This window comes from Macrobrachium rosenbergii, chromosome 20 (assembly GCF_040412425.1).
Source record: "Macrobrachium rosenbergii isolate ZJJX-2024 chromosome 20, ASM4041242v1, whole genome shotgun sequence".
Lineage (NCBI taxonomy): Eukaryota > Metazoa > Arthropoda > Malacostraca > Decapoda > Palaemonidae > Macrobrachium > Macrobrachium rosenbergii.
Window position 1 is genome coordinate 31,708,536 of NC_089760.1, and position 12,461 is coordinate 31,720,996.

Consider the following 12,461-nt stretch of genomic DNA (forward strand, 5'->3'; position numbering starts at 1 on the left):
TTCATCGCCTGGCCTCTTCTGGGTCAGGTCATCTTGGAAGACAATTGAAGGACCTATATGCAATGTTCCAGATGTGGTTTCATGATGTTTCCTGGAAAAACTGAAGAGTTGACCTCGTATGATGAACATTTTTTCTTTCTCCCTTTCTTTTTATTTTCAAAGTGTGGCCACAGGTAAGTTAATAAAAATAAAAAAAGAGGTACACTTAAGTAGATGGAACAGATAAAAATAAACGGTTTCGGCTCGTCAGGACACTGCCATTTCCTCTGTATTGCCACTGCTATTCTGCAGTAAATGATTTACTAAGATTTCTCACCCATGCTTAATTTTATTATTAATATCATTACTTCTTTTGACATTCATGCCATGCAGTATCCAACAAAACTGAATGAGGCAAAAATGCACATTTGTATCTCCTATGTCTTTTTCTAACTTAAAAACGTTCTATTTATAAGAAAAAATATGTTCTCACAGCATCAGTAAGTATTCATTTCAGAGGTTGTTACTTAATATATCTTGACTTTTAAAAGATTCTCAGAGTATTTGTAGAAACAAAGTTCATAGCTTTATCACAGGTTTTGTATACTGGAGTGCAATCTGTTTGTGTTATTAGTTAAATATTCGAATAACTGATTTTTTTATTGCCCACAAGAGGCCAACAATTTTTCACTTCCTATCCATTGAGAATTATAATTTTTTTCTTCTAAAGCGAAATGATTCAGTCTTGTCAAATCAACATGATCTCATTTTCATGACATTCTGTGAACTCCTTTATACAAAACAATTGAATTAATGTCACCCAAGTCTACATTAGGCCTTCAGAATAAGGGAGCAAATTATTACTCTTGGGATTATTTCTTGTGATTAATTACTTGTATCTCATTGAACTGACAGGAAGAAAGTATTATGTTATATTTTTTTAGGGAACTGTATAGTAGGCCATTAAAGTAACTGTATATTCCTGTGTGCACTTCCGCACTGGCAAGCACCAATTATCTTGCATGTATGAAAAGCAAAGCTAGGTAATGGAAGCTGTAACTGTCATTGTTGTATGGGTCAAAAAACAGTATTCTGAAATCATAGAAAATCTAGTAACTAAAGGAGAAAGTAACTGAAAGCTTCTTCAGTATATTTACAACTTCCATTATGGACTAGTCTTACTTGTAGTGATTTCTCACAGCAGTTCATCACTTGCTGACAGTTAGAAAATTAGCATTTTTTTCAATCTTATGCCACCACAAACATTTCTTTCTGTTTCTCTGTTGATACTTCTATCTCCATTCTTCCTTCAGTCTTTGTCTGCCTGACGCATGGCGCCATGTTACAGGTGAGAATCTTCGTGAGCCGCCCACTTGCACCACGCACACCCTTTCACGCGCCCACTCTACGCACGCCCAATCTCACGTTCACCTCGACCTGAGCGGTGCAACTCCAACCACCAAGAGGTTGGCTCAGCTAGAGGTGAAGGGTCCCGGAGGGACGATTAGTGCTCAGCAGCTGACAGAGGAGACGCATGGCACCCAAGTATTGCTGCACCAATCAGCTGTGCTCACGCATTCGCCTGCACACTACTACACCAATGCTCACAACGCCAGTAATGCTGCTGCTCTATCTCACCTTGCTCATAATGCCTCCACATCACAATATGCCTCTATGGTTCCACCACCTGAGAATGTTCATGTTTCTTATATTTCTTCTTCATCTGCTCCTGTTTGTACCATAAGTAATTTTTGTGTCACATCTCCCAGTGAGGGAGGCCATATTTCATCTCAGAATATACAAAAAAAGTCTATTTATGGTCAAGATATTCAAACAGCATCCCCTCATTTGTACACTTCACCTTCATCAAAGTATCAGCCTCAGCCTTCAGTCATCCCATCAGCTACATTTGTTAATATGGCCAATACTACTTTGGTTAGCACTCATTTGACTAATTCATATCAAAAAGATGGTCATAGTCACTCAGCAAATACTAATATCTCTAGAACTGTCACATGCATTTCTAGCACTAACACATTTGTTGATTCCACAATTAGCACCAGTGTTCATACAAGCTACAAACCCCAGCAGACCAATGTTCCTAGCCATTTTGTTACCAACAGCAAGGGGTCCGGCCAAGTCAATCAGCTGGGAGCTTCCCCCAACAAGTCAACGTCGGAAATGGTTTCTCCGCTTTCATCGGATCTTGTGACAGATGCCCTCCTAGCAGTAGGTGTTCTTGCTGCTGTGCCATCTGCAGTGGAAACTAAAAACCAACCTGGCCCTCGCGTCACTTTTCATTTGCCTCCTCGCCACATGAACATACCACCAGACTCTTCATCAGAAAATGGAAATGGAAATGAAAATGTTCGTGTTGAAGCTGATGAGGAACTTAGTGGTACCAACCTAATTGTTCGTTGCCGAAACCCAGGATGTGGGCAGATTGCTGAAACAGAGGAGGTTAAGAAATCATACAAAATGTGCCACAACTGCTCGACTTACTATTGTTCGAGAGTCTGCCGACGACAACACTGGGAACGACATCGAAAACAATGTAAGAAGATTCAGGCACTGGCAGTTGCCAAACAAGTGACTGCAAGAGTGCGGGACGATGACAGAGTTCTGGATCGACTCAGCACTGTTGCTCGAAGAGGAGTGAGGGCACTGGGTCGTGGAACTGTGAAAATATTCTTCCATGATGTCAAAGGAGCTGAGACATTTGTTGCGGGGGGTGAAGTCCCGGAAACTCATTACTTGACTGTTGAAAATTTGTTACCTCAGGAGACTGGCCCAGAAGTTTATAAACAAATAACTGAATTGTGTAGACATTATAATACTGACTATAAATTTATATTATATGTAAGCATTTGCATAATGAATGAAATTCCTACTGGGTCTTCACCAAAATGGGAAAGGGAAGTTGTTTCTCGATGTGCCAAATTACGCTTGTCAGGTGGAGGAGTTCGAAGCTCAGATCTGTGGACTCCTCACGTCATAACCAGGGATATGGATGAACCTGAAACCTTAATTTTAATGTCGCTACCAATATCAGATTCTAATACGTCCCCTCAGGCTGCTAGGCAGATAGCATTCAATAACATTCAAAGACACTTAAGGGATAGAGGAATAAGTTTGAAGCATCAGTACCCTGACGTCCATAGGAAATTGACGGCCTATGTTGAGGCCGGCGAAGTATTCCCTCCGCTTACAATCTACCCAAGAGACGCCAACTCCGGCTCCACTTTCATGTGCATCATTATGCCTGAGACTGACCACGCCAAACTGCAGCTCCTAGGCAGTGACGCTTCCAAAGTTCGTACTATAGATATCTCCCGGCCTCCACCTTGAGGTTGAAGCTCCAACCATGTGGTTTCGTTGTCTGTCATACTGAACAGGGGTCATATCACAATCAGTCATTTAGCTAGTTTATACATCTTACATTACAATCTTTGTTTCAGTGAGTTTTCATCACCTAACATTTCTAATCTCGACATGTTACCATTGTTCCCGTCAAGGCAGCAGCATAAGAATCGTAAATTCAATAACCAGAAGACAGACATGGTATGTTGTAGTTGAAACCGCCACTTTACACCCCTTATTAAATGATGCATTTTTAATGAAAACATTAGATTGACTGAATTTACATATACAGCTCATTTCTAAAGTGACTGCATGTATTGTAGGTGTTCTTTTGAGTACCTGATTTAAGATAAAGAAAAAAAATGGCGACAACAAAAATGCAAATAAGCTGTTCCAAATCCTATACTGTGGCTTTCGAAATCCAAGAATTATCTTTCACTGTTTATGTAATTCTTAATTTAATTTTTTTTACTTGGAATTCAGGTGCAGGTCTTAAAGTTCTGCGTGCGTGGAAATTCTCCAAGAGGGATGTGACATTAGAATAAAGATGATCAGAGAAACATTTTAATTATTGCTAGATATGAAGGCTTTTCTTTGTTAAATGTGAATGAGAGATTTCATGTCGATTCTGCTGCAGTTCAACTCAAACTTCCCGCGGACAATAAAACTCTATGGCGAGTTTAGTTCTTATTTTGTTTTTCACACAGCCAGACATCAGCCAATTTACAGTAATGTTTATTTTGGTTTCTGTTGAAATGTTTAGATGGCATCACAGGCTTACCAAGTGTTAGAACGAGAGTTCTGTTGCCTCATTTCACTCGCCCAGGCAGAACTTCAATCCATTCATCGTAGGAAATCAGTCCATTGACACATCTCTATCATCAATCACCTTTTTTCACGATCTCACGAGCCATCATCAATCGTTCATCTAGACCGTCATTCGAAGGTGTTTTAGGAACCCCTCCATTTTACATTTTAGCATTTCATTTTTCATAAGAGTCTCTATCTCCCATTCCCTCTTTTCGAATGTTGTATTCACGGTCAGTTTAGGGAGAGGCCCCTAGCGAGGAGACGCCAAATTACTTACTACCCCCGTTTTAGCGTCGCCCTGTTTTTCCTTCTGTATAGTCTTCTTCAGACAAAGAGCTGTGTTCAGATGTGGCGTCCCTCACCAGGGGTCTTGTTCGAGAATCTCAGTTACAACTTCTGTTTTTTGTTTTGAGACAACTCACGCGCGCGCGCAAATGATGACGATAATGTTATTGTAAGAAATGTTTAAAAAAATATGTAGGCTTGATTTTTGTAAAAGTGCAAGTAAAAAATATATTAGTGATAGATCTAAGTTGAAAATTATAATAATAATAATAATGAAAGGATTCAAAGCGGATTCAATCTATTGTATATTTTGATAGTGTGTGTTGTTTAGAAGACATAAGTGCCTATTGCATCCCACAGAATTTACCAAATATTTAACTGTTTCTATGTACCGACTTCTTCCGTTTTAGTATGGGTACTCTATAGAGTTCGTGTTATAAATAATAGATATTTATATTTAAAAAAACCGCGATCATTTGTATCTATGCTCTATTTCTTTTTCTCAAATCTGTGTTGTGTTTTGTATCAGAGAACACTGTTGTTTATCTCGGCATTCGTTACGCGAACCAAGAGGACTGATCGTAGACGTCAGAAATGTGTAAAAACAAGTGAATGACAACAAGCGTCGAGTCAGTGATGGTTTCTCTGAAGACTCCTTTCGACTCGAGAGACTTTTTTTTTCATCTTTGGGTTTCAAAGATGAAAAAAAGCTTTTCGATTTTCAAAAACATTTCTTGTTTTAGAACCGTTATAAAAAATACAATTTCCGATTTATGAAACTTATCATTTCTCCAGAGGAGAGAGGGGAAAGGTCTTATACCTATCAATTATTAAATAATATTTTTGGCATTTTGTTATAAGACTAAACTCATGTAAAGGACTTAAGCGACTTACAAAAAACTACACTTTATTCTTATGTTGTAAGATTCACTTCGGTGAAACGATAATAACTTGTCAAGATGATGGAAGAAAATTGTCATGTACAGACAAAAGAGAATATCATCGAAGGAATGTTATCGAATCCAAATATGAAATTTTTATTGTTTTATTGCAATCTTCAGTTAATTGTCTTTTCAAGGGATATTAGTAAAGTAAAAAAGACTACATTCTAATGGACGCATTGTGACAAGAGTGTTTTAAAGGATAACGTTATAATACGGGCTCTGTAAATGATGCATTTTAGTTGCCGCTTAAATAGAATATTTTTAAGGGACACATTCAGAGAGAACAGTGCAGGCGATATATGTCAGTGATTTATTGTGGAGTATATAACTTAATAGATAAATTTCTTGGCTGCCTTTTTAATTATGTACCTTAAAAGACCAACTATAATGAGTACTTTGCAAAGCATACATTGTAAAAGAGATTTCTTTATACTGGATACAATGAATAGAGACATGATATGATGCTATGAATGATATATTGAAAGAACACTGGTAAAGCAAGCATTTCATAGGATACAGTACAAAGTATATACATTCTGAAGGATACATCTGAAAGAATACTTTGCAAAACATGCATTATAATGAATACAGTGGAAAGAATACATTGTATAGCATCTATTACATAAATCAGTAACTTCCTTAGATAAAAATCCAGTAATATATATGAACTATAAAATGCAAAGAATTTTAAATTATTCAGAGAAAAATGGAAACTTCAGAATACTGGCATATGATTTGCAATGATCAGTTTTCCCACTTCCTTTAGAATTTTATGTATCTCAGTCAATTCACACAAAGCAATAGAAATGCAATATGTTTAAATTTATGCATTGCTTTCAAAGATTTGTTGCCTGTGATACAGTGGTAATCTAAGCAAGCAAAATAACTGTGGGAGTGAACAAACGTTATTGTAAAGCCTCAGAAAAAAACCTTTGACCCTCGCTAATCTCCTTGAGGCACTCCTGGGAAAGTCGGAAATAGTCATTAGAAAAGTCTTATATTCCAAATTATATTCTACCTCGGGTTGAAACGAGTCTTCAGACTGTTAGAGAGTAATAATGAAATTTAAGAAAATATAAGAACACTTAAAAAAAATCAACAAAAATATGTATAAAAACAGTGACGTTGATTTTTTTTCTCATTTTTGTTAACCCCTGCAACTCCAGTTCACGACCTTATAGCGATATATAGGTTCCAGTTTTGTGATAATGTAAACTACGATATAGTAGTGAAACTAGGGTTCTTAGACAAGAAAATTGTGAAGTTGTAAGCGACAGTGTTATGGTGAATGCTGATGGTGATAAATGAAAAATAAAAAAAAAATTTAATGTTTGATATAATTATGATGGTACCAGTAGTGAGACTGGGTTGGTGATGAAAGTATTGGAAATGTATTATGTTAAAACTTTGTTAAAAAAAGTTTTAACCAATAGAGGTTATCTATGCAAAAAAAATCTATAAAAATAACAAGGTACATCAAATGCATGGTACACAGCACATTATTTCCAGGGGCTTTATACTGACCTACTTCCTTTTTGTGAGCAATTGTGGTATTAGGTAAAAAAAATAATAAAGGAACGGACTGTAAATTTAAACATAGTGTTCTTGAATAGACATTTCATCTCAGATTCTCAACTTGCCTAAGTCATTTTCCGCCTTTAAAAACGATTTTATTTTGACTTCTGAAGAGGATGGAAAGAGAAGCGAAGAACTGCAAAAAAAAAAAAAAAAAGTTACCTGTATATAAAAATTGAAAAGCTACCTACCATTTAAAAGATGCTATTGTTATCCAACGCTCTCGAGAGAAAATTCCTTTTTTCTAATTCATTAAGAGTGCTCGGTGTCCTTAACTCGGTAACTTCATTCTCGGTCGAATGGTTATATATTCTCTATATCAAGTTGTCAGGAGTTTTCTCTTCCTCGGTGCAAAAGAGGAAGTTTTATTGTACCTTAATAAAACCATTTCAAAGAATTTCCCTGTGTTTGTCTCTCCCAAAAATTGGTTCAGAAGTGATGAACACGGGACCTTGTTCTGAAGGTCCAACGATGTTAGTATTGTCATCATTATTAATATTTGCAGTCATGATGGGCAGTCATACGCCTGCAAGAAACAAATAAGACAGATTGCTAAGCAAGCTTCTATGACATAAAATCTTCATTTGTTAAGAAAGAGGAAAAAAAAAGAGTTAAGAGAACTATATAGAATAAGCATGGAACTCGGACTGTTGAAGAACGGAATGTTTTGGTAAAACGACCACAAAAAACAATTGCCGAATTGTAATTTAGCGGTATTACAGACTACACAGAACTGGAAATACCGCAACTCCCAAATTTATGGAAGACCAAGGCCTCAAAACCTCTTCAACAGTGAGTCGAACTGAAAGTGTTTAATAAGAAACTGTTCCTTTTACTATGAGCTGAGTGAGTGATATCGTGATACCTTTAAATAAAAATGGTTGCTGTTTCTACTTACAGGTGAGTAGCATGCATTACTTCTTACGGTCCAGGTATAAGGGTAGTAGCATAGTTCCCCTCTGGAAATAGTTCGTGGAGATATTTAAATTATATTTTCCATTTTGGGGGTGAAAAGGAAGCCCGTACATCAAAGGATTTTATATGAAGGGAACAAGTTATAAAGGTCTGACTAGAATTCAGCATTATATCTCGGTGACTGCTTCACATACAGGCCTGTTTCATATACTCATTAAGACTATCACCAATTCCATTTTGATTGAGGCGAAGCGAAAAAACTACAATAATTGACCAACCTACCCTCGGTATTTCTGTACATGAAAAAACCGAAAGAAGAAAATGATGAATTACCAAAGGGAAATAAATCAAAATATTTGCGTGCAAATCAGAGATGCAGGTCGTAAAAACAAAAGCAATGGTCAGTGGTACTTTGACGTAGTACGCCGCAGCTCTTCCTAAACTACGAGAAGTTGCGCCAGTAATACTGAGTTTTGCAATAAATGTCTGAAATTAGGATTTTATCTGATGGTAAATTTTGAATCAAGCAATTTGGTTACAGAAGATTAAATCCACGATAAAGCGGGTATAACGTAGTACATTATCTTCTTTTTTTTTTACCAAACCTCGTGTAGCTAATAAAAACTGTCATAATTGCTACAATGAGTCTGGCGTTTGGGTGATCAAAAAACACGCCAGAAGTTGCCATAAAAACTCTGAGAAACAAGGCAATCTCCCAGAGCATGTTTACAGGAACGGTAAAGAAGACGACGGTGATGTGTAGCATGTTAATATTATATTGATATTTTCGTCATAATTGTACAGTATGACATAGGTGTGATTATGGATAATTTCTCTTGAAATGAATTTTAACGTGCTCTCTTCTCAGATTCTTAAGGTCAAGTCTGAATCAAAGCAGGCGCACACGCGGGCACAAATACTCATGCATACATACGCAGACGACGAACCTTACTCAAGGCAAATACCTGTGAACTGAACACATAAACACCATAGTTTTATTGTTTTTAAACGCTACATTAACTCCAAAATCCTCAAGTAGTTGGGGCATATCTTTGAAATTATAATCTGGTGGCAAATGCACGCCCTTCTAGACATCCTATGTATAGCCTGCTATTGGAGATGTAAATCTATACCATAAACTGTTAGATAGTCTCCTTGCAGAAGCCAATGGTGGGAGCAAAAAAGAAACTAATTATGAAATGAGGAGTCCATTTAACAACAAGGTTTAGCGTCCATGCACCACAACAATTACTCAAGCCGAATCCTTTACAGACATTCGAGGCCACTGGGAGAGAGACCAGGGCGAAGGAGCCAGAAGCCATGGTTTTCAGAGGTTCTCTATTAAGAGGAACCAGGTTCAGTTCCTTTGACGTATTGCAAGAGACTCCGTAAAGATACTGGGTTTGTAGTTAAGTGAAAATGTTATAAGATACGTACTGTATCCTTGTTTTTATGTTGAGTGTTGGTTGTGCAGTCTTAGTGTCCAGTCCTCCATGGTGTCTAAATCTGTGTTGTTATTACTATTTATCATCAGTTATGAATCTGAGGTAAGTTTATGTAAGCAGCCATGAGAAGGGCGAACTACCAAGTAGTTATATTAGCCAATGATGTATCATTCTTGAATCCGCTGATTTAAAATATTGTCTGTGACTGTAATCATCTTCTGGACTCGGGTCAAGAAACAGTTTCAGTTTTCTCTTTGAAATGATAATTTTCAGTATTCTTGCCAATGGTACAAATTTTGTAAGTGCATTTAATAGCAGTCAGTAAATGCTGAACCTAATGTGCATTTATGGCCTTTGTCTGGAATCATGCCTTGTGTCCCCTTCAACGAGGTTTTACTATTTTTGAAAAGATTTTTTTATACCACTGTCAGGTATAATCGGCAAACTCTGAACCAGATATTATTCTTTATGATTTTGACTATATTTTAACAGAATTATCAAACGTTTCACATACTGCCCTCTCCCTTCCACCCCAATTTAAAGTCACAGTTTCCGACGTTGTCTTCTGCGATACAGACGGGAAAGCGTAATTATAGCGTAGTTACTCAGTAAATATTTCTACCCGTTTTTTAGTTGTCCGATATATTGAAAACGGGAACCTCAGAACCATAACTAAGAAATTTAAAGTTTCAGTATCCCAGTATAGCAACTGGAAGGATATAACTACGCGATCATTTATTTCGAGGTTATACAGTTTATCTATTTGCAGCGGATTAAATCAGCAGTTGGCATCTGTCTGATGCATAATAAGTGTGGATTCACGCAAGGGACATTTATTGCATCAATCCAATGAGAGGCACATGCCAGTGTGCATTAGATAGTGTTTCACGTAGCCTGCTGTACGAGTATATACTGCATTATGGAATAGGCAGTTTGTAAATGTTATTTGAAAGCTGTACCATTGTAACCTGTCTAAAGCTATGGATAATGTAATGCAGAGTAGGATTTTATCACCTTTGTTATTTCTTTTGGTTATAAATTTTATTATTAAAAAAATCTTCCCTTCAAACACACTTTTGTATCAATTGACGAGGAGGTAGAATTCTATTGGACCCTAATCAGCTGACGAGCTTGTATTATTATGTAGAAGTCTATACTTAAACAGATAATGATACATGATCACAAGTCATGGTAAAGCACACTTGTAATGGATGATAAGGAGAGTAAAACGGGCTACCCAATATTCGTATGTAGCCCAGGCCCGAAGACTAGAATAAGGGGAAGGAAAAGAAGTAAAGCCTCTTAAAGACGGGGTAGAGAGAGAGAGAGAGAGAGAGAGAGAGAGAGAGAGAGAGAGAGAGAGAGAGAGAGAGAGAGAGAGAGAGAGAAGGGACTGGGGGACGGGGGGACGGGGTAAATTGAATGTCATCGCAATTTGATTGCAATCGTTTAAAAATAAAATTCTCATAATATGTTCTATATAAAAATTTTTTTATAAAATTTTGTCTTTGAATCAGTGTAAAATTGTTTATATTTTTTCAGTTTTTTTTAATACTTAAGGTGTTCTCCTGCTTTTATTTTTTCTTTTTATTTATTTTCTTTTTTTATTTAGTTTTCGTCTTGCCAACAGATGCCGTTGTCACGCTTAGTGATGACGTACTGCTTGCTGGAAATGGACAACAATTCTCGCAATTCCTTGTTTGTTGCCTCAGCCAATCAGCAGTCGTTTTCTCATCCTCTGTCTGAGAGGACGTCTGTCAGTGTGAGTGATGGAGCGCCGGTCAAATTTTTCGCGAGAGACCCTAATCGATTTTCTGAATAACCTGGACTTCAAAGACTCGGATTGAGTGTGGCCGAATATTAAATAATGGTTTTGCTTTTCCATAATGAACTTCCGAAAGAGTGCATGCAGTCAAGACTTCAAGGAGGGTAAACTATGGGAAGTGACCGGCGAGAAAGCAATGGATTCGAAGCTTTTAAATACTTAGAGGTAAGACTGTGTCTGCCAGTTATTTGGTACTATTTGGTACGGTTTAAGACTTGAATGCCGTTTTTTAAAAGGTGAACTGAATTAACCCCAAGCTTAATATTTTGCATCGATGTTAGCGTAGTGATTTGATTTGTATAATTGAGCACTGGCATCTAACAACAGGAAGTTTTGTGCAGGTAAATGGAGTGAACAGGGATTTCAGACTTAATGGAAGCTGAAGGGCGGATATTCCTGACAGCCGTCATTGTTGCAAAGTTTCTTTTATGAAAGTAATTCAAATTTCTTGCTAGGATGTTTTAAAAGTTCCTCGTCAGCTGTTTTTCTTTAAGGTTTAACGTGGTTAAGGAATTGGGATTCGTTGGGATGCCTTGTGTATTTTATGTATTTTTGAGATTGTAAGAACAGTCACTTTCGAAGGTCCATAAATATTTTTTACAGACATTAGCAACTTTAATGTATTCTACGTTCGACTAATGTTACTAATAACAAAAACTTAAATCATACTGAAGTGAAGATTCAAATGTTCTTGTTAATCTTAAAATGTAACCAGTGCTCGAATATTTCAAGTTCATGGACCAGGCCAAAAAGTGTTAGTGCAAAACATAATTAATGGTAGTTTTAGAATTTGCCTTTAGTCTTTGTATTAGCGATTAAAATTAGCGATTAAAATTAGTCTTCCTCGGCCACTTCACCTGCTATTCATTTGACTCAACTGACTGCAGTGTAATGGCAATTGTCCAGTGCCTGAAGAAGCCATAGTAAGACCAATGCTAGTGTTCTTAGTTTCATCATAGAGTCAGTTATTGATAGAGGTGGTTTTTATAAGCCTGGGAAACCGGCCATTTGTAGTCAATGATTTAATATTATTATAACTTCATTACATGTACTTACAAGCCTGACGACTAGGCTATGCCATCACTGGAGCTTTCTTTGTTCATATTCAGTCTGACAATTTAGTGGACCGTCATAACGACTGATTTCTTAATTTGTTTTAAGGTTTTTTAAAGACTTTGAAAGCAAAATAAGTTTAAGAAACTGCGACATGCCAAATTTTATCCCAATTTTGATGGGCCTGACTGGTATAGTAGAAGTTTGGAATTATTGGTAGCTTAGACTCTATCGAGCAGATCTAGACTTCTGTTCTGTCTGACAGAATTT

General features: G+C 36.9%; 1 protein-coding gene across 8 annotated transcripts in view; it reads left to right on the forward strand.

Moving 5' to 3' along the window:
• Positions 1-7,351, forward strand: part of LOC136849206 (serine-rich adhesin for platelets) — a 483,291-nt gene extending 475,940 nt beyond the window's left edge. For 3 of the 8 annotated variants that reach the window (XR_010856261.1, XR_010856263.1, XR_010856259.1), the window contains exon 8: positions 1,328-7,136. Coding sequence is in view for 3 of the 8 variants with exons in the window: in XM_067122366.1 (XP_066978467.1) it covers positions 1,328-3,327 (2,000 nt within the window). In the remaining 5 variants the exon portion in view is untranslated. Of the gene's footprint in view, positions 1-1,292 lie in introns of all 8 variants that reach the window. The other 5 variants (XM_067122366.1, XM_067122365.1, XM_067122359.1 and 2 more) reach the window with 3 other exon arrangements.
• Positions 7,352-12,461: the final 5,110 nt, after the last annotated feature.